Source organism: Cicer arietinum, chromosome 8, assembly GCF_000331145.2.
Source record: "Cicer arietinum cultivar CDC Frontier isolate Library 1 chromosome 8, Cicar.CDCFrontier_v2.0, whole genome shotgun sequence".
NCBI classification, from domain to species: domain Eukaryota; kingdom Viridiplantae; phylum Streptophyta; class Magnoliopsida; order Fabales; family Fabaceae; genus Cicer; species Cicer arietinum.
In genome coordinates this window covers 511,286-536,023 of record NC_021167.2, presented here as the reverse complement: position 1 = coordinate 536,023, position 24,738 = coordinate 511,286, and the positions used below count along the sequence as shown (strand labels likewise).

The window sequence follows — 24,738 nt, the reverse complement described above, 5'->3', positions numbered from 1 at the left end:
CTTCTCTCCGATGTTAACCAACACGTTTCCATCCTACTTTCTACTTTTTCATCCAACGAATCCGATAGAGCTTCCGCTAAGCGCGCCACTCACGCCCTCGCCGATCTTGCTAAAAACGGTCAAACCTAATTCATATCATTTCCCGTTCATTCCTTCGTTTTTTTTAGACTTTTATTATCCGAATTCGAATGCACGTGTTGTTTTTTCTAAATGAATTTTTCGGTTTTTGCCATTGCAGAGGAAGTTGTTAACGTGATTGTTGAAGGAGGCGCTGTTCCGGCTTTGATTATGCATCTTCAACCGCCTCCTTTGCTTGAAAACGATCCCGTTCAGAAACCGTTGCCGTTTGAACACGAGGTTGAGAAAGGGAGTGCTTTCGCTCTTGGTCTTCTTGCCGTTAAGGTAACTTCATTCACCTTTTATCTTCTCTAGTTACTATTATTGCCGCCAAACTTATTTATGCCTTGAATTCTCCAATTTATAAACTGTATATGATTCTGCACACTTGTATTAAGATTGTAGTTCTGTGATAGTTATTTGTATACAGCTATATTGGTGGAAGAATTATTTTACTTCAAGTTTGTCTACAAGTGCTGATTATGTGTTTTTAATTTGAAATGTTATTTATTCCTTTTATATCGGATATCAGATTCTTTAGGTAGGGTAATTTGAGGGATTTTAGAATGGTATAGCGAAGCTTCAAAGATAATGTTTGAGGGTTTAATATTTCGAATGATTCCTTAGTCCTTACTTAAACAAACTATTTTGTTTGTAATGCCCTCTACAGCCAGAACATCAACAACTCATTGTTGACAGTGGCGCCTTGAAGCATCTTGTTGATCTTTTGAAGAGACATAAGAATGGATTAACATCACGTGCCATTAATAGTCTCATTCGGAGGGCTGCAGATGCAATCACTAATCTTGCTCATGAGAATAGCAGTATTAAAACCCGTGTCAGGTTTGCTTCTTCAAGGACTACCATACAAATGGAGTTTAATTTGTAATGATTTAGTTTAATATGATGATCTGGGTTAATGTGTAGGATGGAAGGTGGGATTCCACCATTAGTTAATTTGCTTGAATTTGCTGATACAAAAGTGCAAAGAGCAGCTGCTGGTGCACTGCGAACCCTGGCTTTTAAAAATGATGAAAATAAGAATCAGGTAAGTTGTGTTTATTGAAAGTTGGGGATTTAGATCAACTTTAATATGATATGGGTAAGTTACATAACATTGTCATGACTTGCCAGATTGTTGAATGCGATGCGCTTCCAACTCTGATTCTGATGCTTCGGTCTGAAGACGCTGCTATTCATTATGAAGCGGTATCACTAGTGTAGCCTTAGTTATAGATTTTTAATTTTGCAATATTGCTGAATTCAGTCTTCATTCTTTACACTTCTGTTACTGTGCATATTCAATGAATTATATTGTACCACAGGTTGGTGTTATCGGAAATCTAGTCCACTCTTCCCCCAATATAAAGAAAGAAGTTATTCTTGCTGGAGCCTTGCAACCTGTTATTGGACTACTTAGGTATATTCTCAATTTGAATGCAGGGAAACTGCAATGTTTCCTTTACATCTTTTGCATTCGTACCCTAAATTTGTATATATTGTGGAGAAGGATATCTTCTATTCTAATATTCTAATAATGTTTTATGTCACAGCTCCTGTTGTTCTGAAAGCCAGAGGGAAGCAGCGTTGTTACTTGGACAGTTTGCAGCGACTGATTCAGACTGCAAGGTAAACATAGACACCTGAATTTACACCTTATTTAGTTAGAGCAATAACAATCTACACCTGAATTTTAGTTTAGAGCAATTGTTAAATAATTCCAACTTCAAATGTTGAACTCTGTGTTACTATTTTTGGATAGGTAGGTGTTAACTACTGTTGGATGCTTAATGTGTTCTGTCTCCAAAATCTAATTCTTGTCTTCTGTTTAACTTGGTTTTTGTAGGTTCACATTGTTCAGAGAGGTGCTGTACGGCCTTTGATAGAGATGCTTCAGTCCCCTGATGTTCAGCTCAGAGAAATGTCTGCGTTTGCATTGGGGAGATTGGCCCAGGTTATTTGTTTTCCTTTGTCTTTTCCATTTTATAGTATTATGTGTGCATCTTGTGAGGATAAAATCATTGTATTGTATTCATGGAAATTGGAAACTATTTTTTGTTCTTTATCTTTTTATTTTGTAGTTTTTGAAGCTGAAAGATACATATTCTATTTCTATAGATTTCCATCCGTTTTAAGCATGAAATTAAGCAAGCTTTGATTTGAGCCCATAAGTTTTCTTATTATAATGCAGCTTTTTATATTCAAGTTGTGTGCACTATTTCCATTTGTAAGCTGAATTACAGAATCCTTTTAACACCATAACCATTTCCTTTTGCCTAAAGATATTTAGTTTTATATTTCAGGATGCACATAACCAAGCTGGTATTGCACACACTGGCGGCTTAATGCCATTACTGAAGCTTCTTGACTCAAAAAATGGGTCTTTGCAACATAATGCTGCTTTTGCTCTTTATGGCCTCGCAGATAATGAGGTAAGATAAACCATGAGAACTCTAATAATCAAGATCTTCTGTTATAATTGTTTAGAGTATTTATTACAAAAAACCAAACTTAATTTTTCTTTTTACTTTTTGCCACAGGATAATGTGCCAGATTTTATCAGGGTAGGTGGAATTCAGAGACTACAGGATGGAGAGTTTATTGTTCAAGTAAGTTTCCCTCTTTAATACCTAATGGTAGTAGCTCTTGTTTCAGAGTTTCCGCTTTAGCCCGTATGTTGCCTATATCAATGGGAATTCAATGATACAGATGAAGGCATGCAAATTTTCTCTTTATGAACTGGAAAGATTAAACTTTCTGAGACACTGATCTTAATGGAAATGCTTTTGGTTTATTGTAGGCAACTAAGGATTGTGTTGCTAAGACATTGAAAAGACTAGAAGAGAAGATTCATGGCCGTGTAAGCACAATGTCACACTGACTTGTTACTTTATTGAGTTTATTCACTATACTGTAATTAACATGAAAATGGCAGGGATGCTACTAATGTATCAATTTATAAGTTTAACAAGTTCAATACAACGATAAACCACCAAGCCTTATTCCACAAGTTCTGCGTTTCATATGGTCGTCAAATTTGTAATCTAGTAATTTTCTCTTGTAGGTGCTGAACCATTTGCTGTATCTTATGAGAGTTTCAGATAAGGCGTTCCAAAGGCGAGTTGCTTTGGCTCTTGCTCATCTTTGTTCTGCAGATGACCAGAGAAAAGTATTTGTTGACCACAATGGTATGCATATTCTGTGTCAAACTTTTTGCATTAGTGCCATGTATCTTGTTTCTTGCCTATAAAATATTTTTTATGAATACTTTGTTGCATGTTCTATTCTGATTGAAGCTGAGCATCTGTTCATGCAGGGTTGGAATTGCTTATTGGGCTTCTTTGCTCATCCAGCCCTAAGCAGCAACTTGATGGTGCTGTGGCTTTATGCAAGTTGGCCAACAAAGCTACTGCTGTGTCTCCCGTAGATGCTGCTCCTCCATCTCCAACACCCCAGGTAGGCTTTTATACAGTTTGGTTTGTCTTCATGATATAACTGCTAAGAGTTTGATGTTTTTTACCCAACTATTTTCATATGATCTCAGTGCTTTACCTGTACATTGATTGTTCGTGGCCAAAATTTATTTTCTTTTGTTTTTCTCGGTGACATAAGAAAACTTTGTTTTGCTTTGCTTTTTGGTTTTACCCTTGTTGTTTTCACATGATCTTTATGCACTCCCATGCTTAAAATGTCAGAAGTATTAGCTATGAGCTCTTCACTTATTTGAATCCTATCATTGATTAAAAAAGCTTCCGGGCCTATATTGTAGTTAGTGACAACAATCTGACCTCCCCCCTGGTTGCATGTAGTTTGTGTTTGGCATGTTGTTATATCTCTTGGCATTTGAAGTTGATTTGAATTTCTAGCAGTGTTGTCAAATAGCGGGTTGCGGTGGTGAATTTTTGACAACCGCTATGGCCAATTTGTGAAGGATGGTGGCACCATGGCATTTTGTGGAGGATGGTGGCACCACAATTGATAAAACTGATATTTACAAGTTATGGTGTCTAGTTATGAATATATGTTTAATTAATTAGCCTCTGATGTCTTCTTCTGTCCTTTCTCCTTACTTCCATTCCTGTCTTATCTAAATTATTCTGGATCATTTGTTTTTCGGTGTTGGAATATCTATGATCCTATATTTTCTTTCTTACAGGTCTATTTGGGAGAGCAGTATGGTGTCTAGTTATGAATATATGTTTAATTAATTAGCCTCTGATGTCTTCTTCCGTCCTTTCTCCTTACTTCCCCTCCTGTCTTATCTATATTATTCTGGATCATTTGTTTTTCGGTGTTGGAATATCTATCATCCTATATTTTCTTTCTTACAGGTCTATTTGGGAGAGCAGTATGTAAACAATGCTACATTGTCCGACGTTACATTTTTGGTTGAAGGTTGATACTTCTCATAAATATTGTTTCTTTATGATAAATATTTCTTGAAAAATGACTTACCTGAAATGCGTTGTCATAGTTTCAGCTGACATTTGTAGATAACCAGGTATGTTTATACTTCACTGCAGGTAAACGGTTTTATGCTCACAGGATCTGTCTACTGGCATCTTCAGATGCATTTCGTGCAATGTTTGATGGCGGTTATAGGGTGGGTATTGATCTCTGCCCGTGAAACATATTCTCCTGTCTCCCCACCCCTGGCTCTTCTTACTGTTAACTATCGCCCAAAAAAGAAAATTCCTTTATTGATCTCTCTCGTTTTCACGGGAAACATATTTATCACCTACTATTTTGGTTTGAATGCTTTCTTTGCCGCGTTAAAACTTTTGTTGGATATTTGGCTATTGGATTGAATGGTGAACTTAAATATAGCAATACAAGTTTGTATTTCAAATTTAATTTAAGTTATAATCCATGTCTGTGATGTACAATTTTTTTATTGTACGACAGGAGAAGGATGCAAGGGACATTGAGATTCCAAATATTAGATGGGAGGTCTTTGAGCTGATGATGAGGTCTAATCATATGCTTTATGAAAGTTGTGCTGTAAAAGTTTGTAATAATTTGAGGACAACTTAAATCTCATTGTTTAATCTTTGTCCAGATTTATATATACTGGATCAGTTGATATCACTCTTGATATTGCTCAAGATCTCCTCCGAGCAGCTGATCAATATCTCTTAGAAGGGCTTAAGAGATTATGTGAATACACGATTGCACAGGTTAGCTAAGGGAATTGCTTTTGTTTGAGTATTTTTTTTTTTCCTGAACTAATATTAGAATAGAAAGTGAAATTCCTCATTACATTTTTGTCATAGGATGTATCGCTGGAGAACGTGTCAAGTATGTATGAACTTTCGGAAGCCTTCAATGCTATATCATTGAGACACACATGCATCCTTTTTATCTTGGAGCACTTTGAAAAACTAAGTGCAAGGCCAGGGTATCTATCTGATTCCCTCAATCATATATTTTCTTATTGCTTTTTGTAGCTTTGTCTTTTCCCTTGTAAATGTCTGATAGACATTTTTTATAAACTGATAAATATGCAATCTAAGTGGATTATATATCTAAGAGAATCTTGTAGTGAAAACTTCTGGGCTCTGGCACATCTTAAACAGTGACATTCTGTTACAGGTCTATATCATAATTATACAGCGTATTATACCCCAGTAATTAACAAGGAATAGTTCTTCACAGTACTGAACTATTTCACCTTTTGAATAAAGGTTTCTCAATGGTATATGGAATGGGGACAAGCGAATGGTTTTTACAACATTTGAAGGAAGTAGTAAACTTGGTTCTTATGCTACTTTTTCATTTTGCTTACTTTTATTTATAAAAAAAATGAAAAACTGCGGGCTTAAACCTCAATGATAAGAATGAACAGTAGACAAGTTTTAGTAGGTCAGTTAAAGCAGTTGTTTGGAGCATGATCGCATCCATATACTTAAATACGATGATTGAAGTTCACATTTACTATAGAATTGGTTCCTAAATTTGTATTAATTTGTAAGCTTCTCGACTTTCTAAATTCTGTTTGTACCAATTGTTTGCAGACACTCTCATTTGATTCTGCTTATAATACCAGAGATCCGCAATTACTTTGTTAAAGCTCTTTCAAAGGGGAGCTCCAGCATCCAAGCGTAGCATGTGCCATTCTATTATTGACATCTAACAGATTGCAATGTACATAATGTTATTTCTTTCATTGAATGTGTGAGGGAGGTCTCCTTGATTCAGAAAAGCGTGGCTTTGAAGAAATGTCTTAACACCAGGTGGTGCCTGTTCTTTTCTGATGTGGTGTTGGCCCCTTATGGTTGTAATGTAATTGTCATAGATGTAGCATACACGACGACCTTCACGAACATTGTTTTTTTTCTCTTACAATATTGTGATGGTTTTGAATTGATAGTTCTTTGTCTCAATCGATTTTGCAATTGTTGAGTTTATGATCATGCTGTAGGTTACCCAAACACTTCATGTATATACGACAATTAGATATTCCTCTGCAAGAAAGTTCTGTTGATTGGTTGCTTATGTTAATCACTTAGTTTTTTCTGCCATGGATGTAAACTAATGTCAAATACATCATTTATGTGTTCAAGAGAGCTTACAATTTTTTTTATAATCTTCTTTATGTATCGTGTCATGCAATACTACTGCACTTATTATATCGATAGATGGCATGGCTGTCGCATGAATAAAGGTATAACTTTTTCAGTGACTATTTTATTAATTATTAATAATTATTACAAAGACACAGCCATATTTTATTATTGAAATATCTTAAGAAGGGAGATGCATAATTCCGGCCAGGAAATTAGTAAGAAGTTGCTGGGGCAGGAAGCTTCCAAAGGAAGCTTTTGTAGACTGAAGGACAATGATGTGCAATCCCTTTCATTGTTTAAGAAAATCGACCAATAGTTTGAAAATTCTTTTAGCTTGCTCTGATTCAGAATCATACATGTAATAAACATGTATCTCACCTTTCTCTTCAAAGAGTTCCACTTCCCCTTTCCATCCACTCTGCTTCACAGCCTCATAATATCTTTTTTCTCTTTCATTAAACAAATATTGATCATTGCCAGCAACAGTAACAAGCATCCTAGAACAACCAAGTGTAGCCAAGCTTGGTGCCCCAGGAGCCAGTGGATTGAGCATAGGGTTATCTAATCCACCAGGAGCAGAAGGGTAAGCAAACTTCCAAATCCTAGATTGAAGAGTCTCCTCAAATCCTATAACAGGTTCCTTCCCTATTGGCTTTGATCCCCAAAAGTAAGCGTGGTTAAGATAAGCACCAAACAATTTAACACCACCAGGTAAAGCTTCAACACCAGCACGCATGGCAACATTGTGAACAAGATTTCCACCACTACTATCACCTCCAATGAAAACTCTGTTAAAATCACCATGATTGGTGATCCAAGGGTCACTGTTTGTTGGATTTTGTGTTGCATGAGTAGCAACCCAACAGAGACCAGCCCAACAATCATTATAAGCTGTAGGGAGATAATGCTCTGGAGCATTTCTATGCTCAATGGAAGCAATCACAACTTTTGCTTGAGAAGCTATGCGATTGCAATATGAGTGATGAATGTCTGAGAAGGCTGATTCAAAGCTGAATGCACCACCATAATAGTAAACCAAGATGGGGAGTTTTTCATTGGATTGAGTTAGTTTTGGAAGGTAAAGTCTAGCAGTGAGGTATGGGTCTTTGGAAAAGACAATATCTTTGGATGAGACACCAGTTTTGGGGTCCTCTTCTTGTGGTGGAACAGTTGAACATTCATTAGGACGATCTATGGTGCCATCACTATAGACAGCTACGAGGGGAAGTAAGTCGTGGATTATTACCTTGTTTTTGTTGCTGTCTTCTAAGGAACCCATTTTAATTAAGCCTGCAAGGCTATAAAACGAGTTTACAACACCTCGTGCAATTTCACCTCCATATATATATATATATATATATATATATATAACTCAATTGATTTGAACTTAAAAATTAAAAGGATCAAATTTGGGTAAAGACAACATATTTTCATAAAAATTAATTACTAATTCTGACCATTTCAAAAAAAAAAACAAAAAGTTGGTACACTAAAACTTGAAATATCATCTGTACTTTGACCTTACAAACATGGAGCGAAGTGCATGAATTGTTTTAGAAGTACCTGAATTGTTTTAAAAGTATTTGTATGACCAACATAATTGGAAATTAAGGGTGGACAGAGTTCTGTTCTGAATTAAAACCGTTTGAAAATTGAATCAAATTGGTTTTCAGTTTGAAAAACTCGAACTGAATCGATTTTTAGTTTAAAAAATCGAACCGAACCGTTTTATAAATTAGTGCACCGATTTATTATTTGAACCGAACCGAATTGGTTTAACTTAATTTATTTATTAATATAGATCAAATTTTACATAACTACCTCTAATTATTTCTAAAAAAATTCGGTTCAAGTTTTTTGAAATGAAAACCGATTCGGTTCAACTTTTTTGAATTGAAAACCAGTTCAGTTCGGTTCTAGTTTTATAAAGTCAGTTCGAAAACAGTTCGATTCTCCATTTTTATAAACCAGTTCAGTTCGAAAATAGTTCGGTTCAGTTTTGCAGTTTTGGCTATTGAAAACCACTTCTTTTTATGATAAAATTTGAAACATTATATGAACTTTTGACCTTACATGGCAGCTATCTATGGAACTAAATGGTTGAATGACATAAAAAGAAAACTAAATCCATGAATTAATTTAGAGGATAAAGTATATTTTTCACCCTGTTTTATTTTTTTTAAATGTATTTTAATTTTTTATCTTTTAAAGTTAATAAATATTAGTTCCTTTTTATCTGTATATATGCAATAGAAAAAAAAATGTTTTGCTAACAACCGTTCAAGGTGACGTAATTTGTGTCTCAATTGACATTAAATTTTTTGAAATGAAAACCGATTCGGTTCAACTTTTTTGAATTGAAAACCAGTTCAGTTCGGTTCTAGTTTTATAAAGTCAGTTCGAAAACAGTTCGATTCTCCATTTTTATAAACCAGTTCAGTTCGAAAATAGTTCGGTTCAGTTTTGCAGTTTTGGCTATTGAAAACCACTTCTTTTTATGATAAAATTTGAAACATTATATGAACTTTTGACCTTACATGGCAGCTATCTATGGAACTAAATGGTTGAATGACATAAAAAGAAAACTAAATCCATGAATTAATTTAGAGGATAAAGTATATTTTTCACCCTGTTTTATTTTTTTTAAATGTATTTTAATTTTTTATCTTTTAAAGTTAATAAATATTAGTTCCTTTTTATCTGTATATATGCAATAGAAAAAAAAATGTTTTGCTAACAACCCTTCAAGGTGACGTAATTTGTGTCTCAATTGACATTAAATTTTTTGAAATGAAAACCGATTCGGTTCAACTTTTTTGAATTGAAAACCAGTTCAGTTCGGTTCTAGTTTTATAAAGTCAGTTCGAAAACAGTTCGATTCTCCATTTTTATAAACCAGTTCAGTTCGAAAATAGTTCGGTTCAGTTTTGCAGTTTTGGCTATTGAAAACCACTTCTTTTTATGATAAAATTTGAAACATTATATGAACTTTTGACCTTACATGGCAGCTATCTATGGAACTAAATGGTTGAATGACATAAAAAGAAAACTAAATCCATGAATTAATTTAGAGGATAAAGTATATTTTTCACCCTGTTTTATTTTTTTTAAATGTATTTTAATTTTTTATCTTTTAAAGTTAATAAATATTAGTTCCTTTTTATCTGTATATATGCAATAGAAAAAAAAATGTTTTGCTAACAACCCTTCAAGGTGACGTAATTTGTGTCTCAATTGACATTAAATTTTTTGAAATGAAAACCGATTCGGTTCAACTTTTTTGAATTGAAAACCAGTTCAGTTCGGTTCTAGTTTTATAAAGTCAGTTCGAAAACAGTTCGATTCTCCATTTTTATAAACCAGTTCAGTTCGAAAATAGTTCGGTTCAGTTTTGCAGTTTTGGCTATTGAAAACCACTTCTTTTTATGATAAAATTTGAAACATTATATGAACTTTTGACCTTACATGGCAGCTATCTATGGAACTAAATGGTTGAATGACATAAAAAGAAAACTAAATCCATGAATTAATTTAGAGGATAAAGTATATTTTTCACCCTGTTTTATTTTTTTTAAATGTATTTTAATTTTTTATCTTTTAAAGTTAATAAATATTAGTTCCTTTTTATCTGTATATATGCAATAGAAAAAAAAATGTTTTGCTAACAACCCTTCAAGGTGACGTAATTTGTGTCTCAATTGACATTAAATTTTTTGAAATGAAAACCGATTCGGTTCAACTTTTTTGAATTGAAAACCAGTTCAGTTCGGTTCTAGTTTTATAAAGTCAGTTCGAAAACAGTTCGATTCTCCATTTTTATAAACCAGTTCAGTTCGAAAATAGTTCGGTTCAGTTTTGCAGTTTTGGCTATTGAAAACCACTTCTTTTTATGATAAAATTTGAAACATTATATGAACTTTTGACCTTACATGGCAGCTATCTATGGAACTAAATGGTTGAATGACATAAAAAGAAAACTAAATCCATGAATTAATTTAGAGGATAAAGTATATTTTTCACCCTGTTTTATTTTTTTTAAATGTATTTTAATTTTTTATCTTTTAAAGTTAATAAATATTAGTTCCTTTTTATCTGTATATATGCAATAGAAAAAAAAATGTTTTGCTAACAACCCTTCAAGGTGACGTAATTTGTGTCTCAATTGACATTAAATTTTTTGAAATGAAAACTGATTCGGTTCAACTTTTTTGAATTGAAAACCAGTTTAGTTCGGTTCTAGTTTTATAAAGTCAGTTCGAAAACAGTTCGATTCTCCATTTTTATAAACCAGTTCAGTTCGAAAATAGTTCGGTTCAGTTTTGCAGTTTTGGCTATTGAAAACCACTTCTTTTTATGATAAAATTTGAAACATTATATGAACTTTTGACCTTACATGGCAGCTATCTATGGAACTAAATGGTTGAATGACATAAAAAGAAAACTAAATCCATGAATTAATTTAGAGGATAAAGTATATTTTTCACCCTGTTTTATTTTTTTTAAATGTATTTTAATTTTTTATCTTTTAAAGTTAATAAATATTAGTTCCTTTTTATCTGTATATATGCAATAGAAAAAAAAAATGTTTTGCTAACAACCCTTCAAGGTGACGTAATTTGTGTCTCAATTGACATTAAATTTTTTTAAATTGTCTTTAAATCATTGATAATTATCTAAAAATTATTTACTTTAGAATTTTATTAAAAAAGACAATAATTTAAAAATAATTTTTAAAATTCTAAATGCTAAGCGAAACAATAATTATATCACCCTCAAACAATCACTATTAAGCTAATTTTTTTTCCATTTCATATTCAAGGTAATATGGGTAATATGAGAGAATGACTAACATTTATCTAATTCAAAAAGTTAAAAGATTTTAGTACTAAAAAAGACAAAATAAAAGATAAATTGTATTAACACTTACCTAATTCAAAAAGTTAAAAGACCTTTATACTAAAAAAAAAGATAAAATAAAAGATAAATCGTATTAACACTTACCTAATTCAAAAAGTTAAAAGACCTTTATACTAAAAAAAAAAGATAAAATAAAAGATAAATCATATTTTATCTTTTTTTTTTTTTTTTTTATATATCTACTTTAAACTAATTCATTTGTATAATAAAAGATTATATTATCTGAATTTTTGACCTTACATTACAGCTATATATGTAACTTACCTTGTCAGAAAAATATCTGTAACTAAATGTATGAATTGTTTAAAAAATATATATTCTTAACAAAGTAATTAAAAGCTAGTTCTTTGTATCCGCTTGAAATATTATCTGATTTTTTTGACTCCTACAACCATGAAATGGAACAATATATGCATGAATTGTTTGATAACTTTCATTGTGCGGGCGTTTTGTTAAGGGTTATATACTTATATTCTCACAATTGATTAATTACGCTTTAAATCTCGACTTAAAAAATGAGTTCAAATTCAATGTTTAATAATACCTCGAACAAAATTATTTTTATTAAACCGAACATGCATGTGAGAAATAAAAAGAAATACATGAAATTTTATTTTATTTTTTGACAGATATGTTGCATATTTTTCATATATTTTCATCAAAAAGATAAATAGGATTTTTTTGGGACCATATATAGGGTATTTTGTTATAATAAATTAAATTTTTCTTTTAAATATAAAATTAATTGATGTAACTTAATGAACTATAAAAAATTATTTAATGTTGCATTTAATATTTATATTTAATATTTCTTTTCAATTATACCATAATTAATAATGTTTGTATAATTTTTAATGCAATATATTTTATTATGTGTTTATGATAATGCACCAATAATGTGATAAAAGTAGTAATTTTTCTATTTCATTTATACATTTTCTTAATATGTGTAAAATAATCAATTTATTTAATTATTTTAGGACAAAGAGAATATTTTTTAATTTTTGAATAAATAGTTCATTATGTAAAGATGAATTATTAATTTTTACAAGACTAAAGATTTATATCGTGGTGATCATAAATGATTCAAAATTCTTTCAAAAGAGATATTTTCATTTAATGTCTGACTTAACTCGAATAAGAATATCTTCAATGATTTTTTAAATTTTATCAACACTAGTATAGAAACCTGTATACAACAAGAACAAGTTGTTCACTACTGAAATAATTTTAGATTAAAAATTAATTTTGATATATATTGTAAATAAATTTTAGTTCACAAAGTATATTTTAAAATCACGTTATAATAGATGGCATTTTTTTAACAATATAGATGCCATTCTCATTATAATAGATTGTTATGTTTTCTTACTTTTATTTTATTCTTATCGACTCTTATAATTTGTATAATCACGTTCTTTTACAAAAATCTTAAAAACTATAAACCAACCCAAAATATTAGCCATTTGGAGAAAATATGACTCCACTAATAACTACCATGTAGATCTGCATTACTATTTATTACTATCTACTCCATCCATTCCAAAATTATTGTTACTATCTAAATTATTATCTATCCTAAAATATTACTACACTCTAAAAATCAGATTACGCCGCATACCAAAATTCTATATAAAATTATTATGAAATTAACGGTCAATTTTCTCATATTTTATTCCATTTGATCACCACTTAGGGGTGTATACAAATGTAGCATAAATTAAATAAGACAAAAAAAAAAAACAAAATATAAAAGTAAACGTGAAACAAACAAACATTAGCATGACATATCCTTATTCAAACCATACTAATTATGTAAACTTGCATGGCATTTTTGAATTCTTTCAAAGGTGAAGAAAATCAGCCAAAATTTTGATGAATATTTTGCCTTTCTCAGAATCAAGATCAAACATATAATAACAATGATCTTCATCTTCATCTTCAAAAAGTTCCACTTCCCCTTTCCATTCACTCTGTTTCACTGCCTCATAATACAAAACTGTTCTGTTTCTAAAACGATCTTTACCACCAACAGTAATAAGCATCTTAGAACAACCAAGTGTAGCCAAATTTGGTGCTTTTGGATCCAACGGATTCACCATTGGATTATCTATACCACCAGGTGCATTAGGATACACAAAATTCCAAAGCAAATTTGCAAATTCACTAATCTTCTCAAATTCTTCAACTTTTTCAAACCCAATTGGTTTTGAACCCCAAAAAAATGGATGGTTCATATAAGCACCAAATATTTTAACACCACATGGTAATTCTTCAGCACCAGCACGAATTGCAATGTTGTGAACAATATTTCCACCACTACTATCACCACCAATGAAAACTCTATTGAAATCACCATGATTAATGATCCAAGGGTCACAATTTGTTGGATCTTTGGTCTCATTATTATTTTGAGAAGCAACCCATTTGAGACCAACCCAACAATCATCGTATTGTGTTGGAATAAAATGTTCTGGTGCTCTTCTATATTCAATAGAAAAAATCAAAACTTTTCCTTGAGAAGCAACAACATTGCAATATTTGTGATGGTGTGATGCAAAAGGTGATTCACAACAAAATGCACCACCATGAAAATAAACTAAGATTGGTATTTTTTGGTTGTTTTGTGTTAGTTTTGGTAGGTAAAGTCTAGCTTTGAATGAAGGGTCATTGGAAAAGAAAATGTCTTTTGATGAGACACATGTTTGAGGATCAAGTGGTGAAGGTGGAACCTTTGGTTTATCATCAAGACGTTCAATGGTTCCATCACTGTACACATTAATGAAATCAGGAACTTGTGACACTATCTCCTTCTTCTTTGGTGTGGAAGCCATTTGAAGTTTCTATCTACCATGCAAAGTTCAAGGAATAATAATATTTCATGGATCAGCTTCTTTATTATGCTTATGTATTTATTTAGTTTTTTTGTCACACACATTGTTTAGGAAATGGAACTTACATATTATTTTAAGTAAAAATAATATTTAATGGTTTAATATCTTATTTATGGAAAAAAATTCAATATTTTATTTTACTATTTTTTTTATAGAAAAAATAGGATATTGTCTATTATTATAAAAAATATATTGTCATTTTTCCCATATCTGCAAAATAAAAGTAAATATGTTAATGATTTTTAATGTATTCTACAAATATATTAGTTATTATTGATGATTTTTTCCTTAATGATTTTTATTCTTTCCATGATTTAAAGGTTTCTATTTGCAACAATTGCATTTATTTATTTTCTATATTCTTCATTTAAACGTTATCTAAATCTTTTATATTTGACAGCTAGATGATTTACAGAACATAACAACATGACACAGTTGTATTAAATAAATTTTATATTTTATACACATTAAAATTTATACGTACATTTGTTAATACAACCTTTTTATAAATAAACAAGAGGTATGGATATTTTATATCAACATCTGTAAAGAAAAAAAATTAAATTTCAATAACTTTTCTTAGACTTATAAAAACTTTTACTTAAATGATATATTATATATCTTAATATGTTAATCAGTATCTCCACCTATGTAAGGGAAATTTATAAAATATATTTAAAATTGTTTAATAATTATATTAATATAGTAAAATTAAATAACTTAATTTATTACTTAGTCAAGTAATTTATCGTGTTCTCCAGCAATACGCGATTTTGAAAGAAACTTAGAAAATATTATTTTTTTGTATTAAAGGATAACGACAATAGTATTTTAAAATGTGATGGATAAATGGCAAAAAAAAGTATTTGAAAAAATTAAATTGTTACTTGTATTAATTTTTAGTGGTTTGTCATATCTGCATATGTTTTAAAACTATCAATTTTTTTTAGAAAAATATATTTAAACGGAAAAATTAAAAGGTAAAAAAGTGAGAATAGATTAAAAAATTAAACAAATATTTTTTCTTTTTAAAGAGAAAGGTGAAGAAATAAAAAAAAAAAAAGAAGGAAGAAGAAGTAGAAAAATGAGAAGCAATTTGAAATCTATTTTTGGAGTTGTTTGTGCCATTATTTTTTATTGTATGTTATCTTGTGCAAAGAAGACATCAACTATGCTCCCACGAATAGGAATTTTGCTTAGACAATAAGTTTCCAAGCAGCTTAAACTTTAAAACTAAGGAACTTTTTGACACTATAAACAAATAGACTGAATTGAGTCAACCACGGAGAAGAGAATAAAAAAATTACAAGAGAGGATGAGAAAACACAAAATATAGATATAAAATAGCTAGTAGTAACTAAGAGTCCAAGACCATTTCACATGTCATTTTCTTCTCCCTTCAAACTAAATTTACATGTAATTAAAATCATGATCTATGAATGCATTCGTATTTTAATTTTTCTATTGTATTGAAAAATACACTAGTCATTTAATAACATTTTTGTGTTAAATTTCTACTAGTCATAAAATGGGTTTGGACTTTAAAAGAAAAATGAATCCCTTATAAAGCCCAACTTGATTTTTTGTTAGAAGGGATTAAAGAAAAACAACTCTCAAAAGTGGACATGTTATTTTAGGATTTTTTATTTATTTAAATATATATTTTTTTTAAATTAACCATTATACTGATGAAAAATATATACATATTCTATATTTTTTTTTGCAACTTCAGACGTTCCGATCAATTAAAAGAATTATTATTTTTCTTTATTAGAAGGTCGCATCTCAAAGATATAATCATGTATCAATTTTTTTTAATTTAACAAAATAATAATTTTTAATTTAATAAATAGATGATAAAAAATTTAAAAAATAAAATAATATTAATAAATTAAAACAAAATACATTTAATAAAAAAAATTACACGTTAATTAGATGTGCCAAAATAAACAACATGTTCATAATATTTTATAAATAATATAAAACACAATTTTATTTTATTAACAACTTTCTTCTATTTTATCTATTTCATTCCTTCTCCTACTCCTTTTTCTTCTCCTTCTCCTTCTCCTTCTCCTACTCCTACTCTTACTCCTACTCTTCCTCCTACTCCTATTCTTACTTTTACTCCTACTTCTACTCCTTCTTCAATGATATAATAAGATATGAAATATGTTTTAAAAAAAAGTGTTTATAAATTAAAAATAATAATAAAATATAATTAATCATATAAAATCTTCTACATCAACTTTTTATAGATATTTCCTTAAAATTTGAATTAAAATTCTATTTAAGAATAAAAACTATATACAAATAAAATAGAAAAATTATCATATGTAATTCAGTTAAAATATAAGACTAAAACTATATAGGTATCGATAACATTGACTTGTAATGCTTTAAGGAGAGCTTTAATGACATTGACATTGATTTTTTTTTTCATGCGATTATTATGTCCAAGTGAAATGAATAATTGTCATACTCAAGTTTCTATAAAATAAATTATTTTATTTTGTTAAAATGTGGGGTGATAATTTAGATTTTTACCTAGTTTAGCCATTGACTTTAGAGAAATATATGATATGTTTGTATTTCTCTACTAAAGGAACAAATTTATGAGAAAAAGGAAGGTGTATTATCACTGTAAATCAATTTTACACACCGACAGACTATAAGAATGCATTGATTTTATAATCTTATCATACAATCCTAAATACCATTATAAAATAATTATATATTCAACAAGTTTATTTGATGTTAGTGTAAACGATTTACATCAACAATGAATGATTATTAATCCCCAAAATCTATTTCATATTTTTCAATTAAAGTCAGAGTTGTAGACCCTCAAAATTGCATGTTAGATTGGATGTAAAGTGAGTTTAAAATATAAATTAAAGCAACAAAAAATAATAATAACTGACCATAGTTATTTGTAAGAAATTGAGTCTTTTAAATTGTCAAATTCATTTATAAGTAATGTACTAAATGATTAATTATGTTTTTTTTAATATAAACAATTAATTCTTTTCTAAGAAACAGATAATTTTGATTTTTAACATCTAAGCAATTAAAGCTTTAGTGAAAGAAAAAAAATCTTAATAGGTGTCTTCCCTCCTCTCATATTTTATTATTATTTTCTTCATTTAAGAAGAGTTATTTAGAGTTGATTTTTAGTTTAATTATTTTTTAAATAGTTTTTTTTATTAAAATAAGTGATCTTTATATATATCTGAATATAATATAGTTTTAGTTTCGCTTTATTATAGTATTTGGTTTAGTTTAAATCAACTTCAATTTAAAGTAAGTTCAATCAATAATTTTGACATATTTTTAGAAATACAAATTTTTTATATACTTCTATTTTATCAGATTTATATTATATTTATAAATATTTTATGATTTTATATTATGAAGATGAATATTTGTTCACATATTATCGTTTTTATTTTTATTGATCAATGAAACGATATTCTCGCCCCCAGCATATCTGTCAAAAAAAACACATCCGACAAAAACAATGAAAGAGATTTCCACTTTCCTTTTCAAAATTAAACTCAATTTTCAAAGTTACGTATATTATTGTATCACATCAGAAAGGACAAAAAAAATGTGATAACCAAATTGGCAAAGTGAAAATTGTTATGGTGGGAATGAGTTTAACCACCTTGTGAGAGTTTATTAAATGATTCAATGAATTTCGAAAATGAAAAAAAGTCAATGATAACTCTGTTCCCACATTACTGCTAACTAACATTGTTTGTCGTCTAATTTAGTTTGACAACTACATGACAAAGACTTGGAGGAGGCATATGGAAGATAACATAACCACGTGAAAGGAATTTACCATACACACTTTACTTCTCTTTAGTAAATCATCTCAAACTGTTGGATTTATTTTAAAAAATAAGTCGATTAAATTGCATTAAAATTTTTATATTTTAATGATTATATATATATATATATATATATATATATATATAAATTATAGAAATTAAATATTTATAATTATAGAATTTCATAATTAATATTTTATTTGTATTTTAAAAATTATATTATGTGTTGAATTCAACTTACTTAATAAAATATTAAATACTTCTTCATCTCTTTTAAGATTCATTTGTTTAATTTTTTCTCTCAAATTTTTGAATCAAAAGTGGTGACATAAAATTTTTTTTTTATTGAATCTTGATTTAAACAATACCCACTTCAGTTTTAAATATTAGAATTAAAAAAAATCAATTTATTTAGTTTAAATTTTAAATTATAAAATATAAGAAAATAAATAAAATAAATAAATATAGAAAATATATATTTAGTAATAATAAAAAAAATCAATTTAATAAACTATAAATTTTATTGTAACAAATAATAATAATATAGAACTTTTTTATGCATTTCATATTATGAAAAAAATCGTAAAAAAATATATTTATAGATAAAATTAAGATAAAAATAATTACCAGTCACATATAACTAATTAACTAACTATTATATTCTTTTGTATCAAAAGGTATTACTTGGTTATTGAAGACAAAATTTGTCTGAATAACCTCATTTCTTATTTACTAAAAATATATTATCAATTAGGATTCTTATATATAAAAAATAAACTCAAAAATTAATTATTTAGAAAAAAGAGAATGTAGTTAGAATAACTAACTAGCCAAACATAATGTAAACAAACTAAATTGAATAAGACTAAGTCAAAGTATAATACAACTATATATCAATATCCTCCCTCTATGCTGATGACATATAGATGTGAGTCTAAGTTTGGATAAAGAAGTATGAAATGGTGTAGGATCCAAAGATTTTGTATACATGTTCGCAAGCTGAAGATGTGAAGAAATTGGAAGTAAATGAAAAAGATGTTGTTCAAGCTTTTCACGAACGATGTGACAATCGAACTCAATATGTTTGGTGTGTTTATGGAAGGCAGAATTTGATGCAATATGTCTTGCTAATTGGTTGTCACAATAAAGAAGGACATGTTTCGTGTAAGGAACCTTAAGATCATTGAGAAGATATGCGAGCCATTGAAGCTCGCAAACAGTGGACGCCATGATCCTATACCCGACCTCAGTCGAAGAACGAATGGCGATAGCTTGTTTCTTAGATTTTCAAGATATAAGAGAATCATCTAGGAAAATGCAAAAGTTGGTAATATATTTGCGCATATCGCGACAACTAGCCCAATCTGAATCATAAAATAACTTGAGTTGAAGAGGAGAATATGCTGGAAGAAACAGTCCCTGAGCTAGTGATGATTTGACGTAACAAATAATTTGAAGAGCAGCCTGATGATGTTGAGAAGTTGGTGCTATCATGTACGGACTCAATTATTGAACAAAGAAGCTTATGTCTAGGCGTGTATTGGTGAGATAAATCATCTAATTAATTAGACGTCTATACGATATAGGATCGAGTAGGAATGAACCTTCATCTTTGGAAAATTTATTGTTTTTCTGCAAAGGAACACAAGTCGGTTTGGAGGCCAAAAGACCAACTTCATGTAAGATATCTAAAGTATATTTGTGTTGTGATATGTGCAGACTAGCCTTGGAGCAAGCTACTTCAAGTCCCAAAAAGTATTTCGAGTGTCATAAGTCCTTTATTTTGAATGTCTTGATGAAACCTTTAATAAATGGAATTTCAGCAATGTCATTACCTGAAACAATAAGATCGTCAACGTAGATCAATAAGGTTGTGTGTGTGTGTGAGTTTATAAGTAGAAGATTTGGTAAACAGCGAATGATCAAAGGTAAATTGTGAATATCCTATAGAATATAAATCAGTGAAAAATTTTGCAAACCATTGACGACTGGATTGTTTTAAGCCATACAATGATTTTAAAAGTTTGCAAACATGTGTAGGATTATCAGTAGAAATGTCATATGGTAATTGCATGTAAACTTCTTCTTATAATTTACCATGTAAAAAGACATCACACACATCTAGTTGATGAATAAATAATCTTACATTTGTGAGTTTTGCGACAAGGGAATACGTGTCAAAAAATTCTATACCTTCAACTTGAATAAAACCTTTAACAACTAATCTAGCTTTATACCGCTCTATTGTACCATCAACTTTATACTTTACCTTATAGACCCATTTGTATCCTAATAGTTTCTTACCATGGGAAAAAAGAGTCAAAATTCAAGTATTATTTTGGATGAGAGCTTGAATTTTAGAAACCATAGCTTGAACCCAACAATGATATTTGATTGTCTGCTTATAAGTGCGTGGTTCTTGAATAGAAGAAATAGTAGAAACAAAAGAAAAATGTGTAGGTGATAGATTGTTATAAGACAAAACAGAGGAAATTAAATATAAAGAATTGGATGAAGAATCAACCACAACCATATTACACTGGAAATCCTGCAAATATGTGGGTTGTTGCCTTGGTCTAGAGGACCTTCTTAAGGTAGGTGTAGGGTTGTTAGTAGAATCGGTAAGAATATCCGTGTGAGTATCAAAATGTGAATTAGGAGGCATATTAGAAACATGACCAATATCATCTACAATGTAAATAAAGTCATCAAAGAGAAGTGTAGTATAATCAGTGACATCATTAGGAATACAATGTACATTAACATAATCAATTGAAGTATAAGAAAATATATGCTCATAGAAAATTACGTTTTGTAAGGTAAAATGAAACATAACCTTTTGTCCCTAATTTAAATCCAAGAAATATACATTTGCGAGCTTTAGAATCCAATTTAGTCATATGATTTAATATAGTTGAAGCAAAAGAAAGTCAATCAAATACTTTTGAGTTACTAAAAGTAGGTGGCATGTTATAAAGCATATCATAAGGTGGCATGTTACAACGCATATCATAAGGTGGCTTGATTTGTGAGACATGTGTAGAACGAAATTTTTTCTTAAAAACTAAATTGAGTTTTACAATTTTTTTGATATCGAACTAAGTTTTCACGTTCGTGGTACTTTTTTAATTAAAAAATACACTGATATAAGAGTTTAATCACAATCGTTTAAATATTTTAATGTAATGTGTCAGGCTTCTATGTAAGGAAGTGTAGAAAACACTAATTCGTTTATGACATGTTATCAATGTGAAGAACACTTTTGACCACGTCATTGATTGAAGTAGTCTACGCGAGAAAAATGAATTTCTTATGAAGCAACTATTCATAAACAATGTAATCACTAATCTCAATTAAAAAATCTAATTGACTATCACTTTTAGTGGATCTAATTGACTATCACTTTTAGTGGGTCTTATCTCAAAACCAATTATTATAATTTTGTTTGTATATTTATAGATATTTTTAGAACACATAACATAAATTATACACAAAAATGATAGTTTCCTTTTCAGAAAGAAAAAAAAAAAATAATGTTTGCACATGCCAATTGAATAGTATTATATAAGTACCCAAAACCCACACTCTCCTTCACCAAAATAGAAATTGAAATGGCTTATTCTTTAACTTCCAACAACAAAAAAGAGATTGAAAAAGAGCTTCTACCCCTTATACGTGTCTACAAAGATGGAAGTGTAGAACGTCTTATAGAGTCTCCAATAGTTCCACCTTCCCTTCAAGACCCTCAAACCAATGTCTCATCCAAAGACATTATCATCTCCAACAATAATCCTTCCCTCTCTGCTCGCATTTTCCTTCCATATTCCCACAAACACAATAACAAAAAGCTTCCCATCTTTCTCTACTTTCATGGCGGCGCTTTTTGCGTCGAATCAGCCTTCTCTTCTTTATACCATAATTACCTCAATATCTTAGTTTCTGAATCAAATATAATAGCTGTGTCTGTTGATTATAGACTCCTTCCACATCATCCTCTTCCTGCAGCTTATGAAGATGGTTGGATTTCTCTTCAATGGCTTGCTTCTCACACAAGCAATGAAATCAACAATAATAACAAAGAACAATGGTTACTAGATTATGGTGATTTCAACAAAGTTTACATTGGTGGTGACACCAATGGTGCTAACCTTGCTCATAACATAGCTATGCGTGCTGGAACTGAAACATTACCAAACAATCTTAAAATATTTGGTGTATTACTCTGTAGTCCTTTTTTTTGGGGTTCAAAGTCAATTGGGTTAGAAGCTTTGGAAGACAATGAACGTCATGGATTGGCTATTAAAGTTTGGAACTTTGTGTATCCTAATGCAAAGGGTGGAATTGATAATCATATGGTTAATCCTTGTGCTGATGATGCACCTAATTTGGCTACACTTGGTTGTTCTAAGATGCTAGTTACTGTTACTGATAAAGATGAGTTTAGAGACAGAGATCTTTTGTATTATGACTCTGTTAGAAAAAGTGGATGGCAAGGTCAACTTGAATTGTTTGAAGCTGGAGATGAGGAACATGGTTTTCAGATATTCAATCATCAAACTCATACGGCTAAAAACTTCATCAAACGTTTGGCTTCTTTTCTTGTTTGATTAATTAGTCGCTGCTTTTATTGAAATAAGTGGTTTTTAATTACATTTGGTTTTCTTTTGTGTTTTGTCTAATATTTATTTGAATGTAATGTTGGATTGTTCTCTAATTTTTGTATGGTGTTGTTTATGTTTCTATTTTGATATAATATTTTTAGAGTTAAAATAGTTGTCACTATTGTTAATATTTTATCCACTCATTATAAAACTTTTAAATTTATGGTTAATTTGAAAAATAAAAAATCATGTAGAATTGATTTAAGTTTGAAGTTTAAACACATTTTTTAATATGTTATTATAGGAGGTAGATTTTGTTTGCTTGAACCCATTCTCATTCTCTTTGTAATTGTATTTTTAACATATTCTTTTTGACGTATTTTTCTTCTTTTTATTTAACGTATTTTGATTGATTTTATTAATATAACTTAATTTTTTAATAATTTTTGTTTATTAAATTAACAATTAATTACTTATTATAAAAAAAATGACAATAGACAGTCGCATCTTAAAAATGCAATGAAAGAAAAAAAAATTATTTAGATTATCGCATTTTATTATAAATTTCAATAAATGATATAATAGAGAAATTTAAATGAAAATAAAATATAAAAGAAAAATATCTTTTTGTTTGGTCCAAATTTACTGATAAAGCAACTTTATTTTTCCATCACTTGTTTAAGAGACCCACTTGTTTAAGAGACCCTACACAAAAGTTGAGCAACGTGTAAAAGAAAATATGTAAACAAGATAAATAGGATTCCTTAAGATTTTTCTGTTTGATCTCAAATATAAAAAAAGTATATATATATTAACAAAAATAAATATATTTAATACAAATTTTAAATTAAATACATCACATTTTATTAACTTAACTTTTTATTATATTTAAGACTAGAATAGATAGTCGCATCTTCAAAATGCAACGGAAGAAAAAAAGAAATTTTTTTAAATAATTGCATTTTATTATAAATTTCAATAATTAGTATAAAAAATAATTTTAAATGAAAATAAAATGTAAAAAAAATATTATCATTTTGTTTGGTCCAAATTTATTGATAAGCAACTTTATTTTTCAATCACTTATTTAAGAGACCCAACACAAAAGTTTAGCAACGTGTAAAAGAAAATATGTCAACAAAAATAAATATATAGGATTCCTTAAGATTTTTCTTTGTCTGATTTTATAAGACTCGTCTCATATTTTTAACTCCATAAATTATTTTATCCGATCTCAAATATAAAAGAAAATATGTCAACAAAAATAGATATATTTAATACAAATTTTAAATTAAATATATCAAATTTTATTAACTTACCTTTTTCTTATTCAAAATTAAAATAGATGGTCGAAATCTTCAAAATGCAACGGAAGAAAAAAAGAATTTTTTTTAACTAATCACATTTTATTATAAGTTTCAATAATTAGTACAATAGATAATTTTAAATGAAATAAAATGTAAAAAAAAATATTATCTTTTTGTTTGGTCCAAATTTATTGATAAGCAACTTTATTTTTCCATCACTTATTTAAGAGACCCAACACAAAAGTTGAGCAACATGTAAAAGAAAACATGTCGAAAAAAATAGATGTATAGGATTTCTTATAAAATTTATGTCTTATTTTATAAGATTCGTCGTATATTTTCAACTCCATAAATTATTTTATTCGATCTCAAATATAAAAGAAAAATATATCAACAAAAATAGATATATTTAATACAAATTTTAAATCAAATACATCAAATTTTATTAATTTTACTTTTTTTTTATATTCAAAACTAGAGAAAATATTTCTTTACTAACT

The 24,738-nt window shown here is 29.1% G+C and overlaps 4 protein-coding genes across 4 annotated transcripts; 2 read left to right on the top strand and 2 right to left on the bottom strand.

Moving 5' to 3' along the window:
* Positions 1-6: 6 nt before the first annotated feature.
* LOC101510438 (ARM REPEAT PROTEIN INTERACTING WITH ABF2-like) lies at positions 7-6,618 on the top strand. Its single transcript, XM_004511393.4, has 19 exons — positions 7-118; positions 239-402; positions 788-960; positions 1,045-1,165; positions 1,252-1,326; positions 1,443-1,537; positions 1,671-1,746; positions 1,964-2,071; positions 2,421-2,549; positions 2,658-2,726; positions 2,918-2,977; positions 3,182-3,305; positions 3,434-3,573; positions 4,449-4,512; positions 4,641-4,720; positions 5,023-5,087; positions 5,177-5,294; positions 5,391-5,515; positions 6,132-6,618. Exons 2-19 carry the CDS (start codon positions 289-291, stop codon positions 6,220-6,222), a joined length of 1,827 nt encoding a protein of 608 aa, XP_004511450.2. The 5' UTR covers positions 7-118; positions 239-288; the 3' UTR covers positions 6,223-6,618.
* Positions 6,619-6,754: 136 nt separating this feature from the next.
* Positions 6,755-7,995, bottom strand: LOC101506370 (2-hydroxyisoflavanone dehydratase-like). The gene has a single exon (XM_004511291.3). It carries the CDS (start codon positions 7,960-7,962, stop codon positions 6,973-6,975), a length of 990 nt encoding a protein of 329 aa, XP_004511348.1. The 5' UTR covers positions 7,963-7,995; the 3' UTR covers positions 6,755-6,972.
* Positions 7,996-13,264: 5,269 nt separating this feature from the next.
* LOC101510115 (2-hydroxyisoflavanone dehydratase-like) lies at positions 13,265-14,467 on the bottom strand. The gene has a single exon (XM_004511392.3). The coding sequence runs from the start codon at positions 14,432-14,434 to the stop codon at positions 13,445-13,447; it is 990 nt and encodes a 329-aa protein (XP_004511449.1). The 5' UTR covers positions 14,435-14,467; the 3' UTR covers positions 13,265-13,444.
* Positions 14,468-21,836: 7,369 nt separating this feature from the next.
* Positions 21,837-23,044, top strand: LOC101506056 (2-hydroxyisoflavanone dehydratase-like). Its single transcript, XM_004511290.4, has one exon. It carries the CDS (start codon positions 21,942-21,944, stop codon positions 22,935-22,937), a length of 996 nt encoding a protein of 331 aa, XP_004511347.1. The 5' UTR covers positions 21,837-21,941; the 3' UTR covers positions 22,938-23,044.
* The last annotated feature ends 1,694 nt before the right edge of the window (positions 23,045-24,738 follow it).

Excerpts from the sequence above, each read along its gene's own strand:
- LOC101506056 (XM_004511290.4), top strand. The coding sequence starts at position 21,942 with ATGGCTTATTCTTTAACTTCCAACAACAAAAAAGAGATTGAAAAAGAG.
- LOC101506370 (XM_004511291.3), bottom strand. The coding sequence starts at position 7,962 with ATGGGTTCCTTAGAAGACAGCAACAAAAACAAGGTAATAATCCACGAC.
- LOC101510438 (XM_004511393.4), top strand. The coding sequence starts at position 289 with ATGCATCTTCAACCGCCTCCTTTGCTTGAAAACGATCCCGTTCAGAAA. Across the intron at positions 4,721-5,022 it reads TGTTTGATGGCGGTTATAGG|GAGAAGGATGCAAGGGACAT; the intron begins GTGGGTATTGAT and ends ATTGTACGACAG. Across the intron at positions 5,295-5,390 it reads GTGAATACACGATTGCACAG|GATGTATCGCTGGAGAACGT; the intron begins GTTAGCTAAGGG and ends TTTTTGTCATAG.
- LOC101510115 (XM_004511392.3), bottom strand. The coding sequence starts at position 14,434 with ATGGCTTCCACACCAAAGAAGAAGGAGATAGTGTCACAAGTTCCTGAT.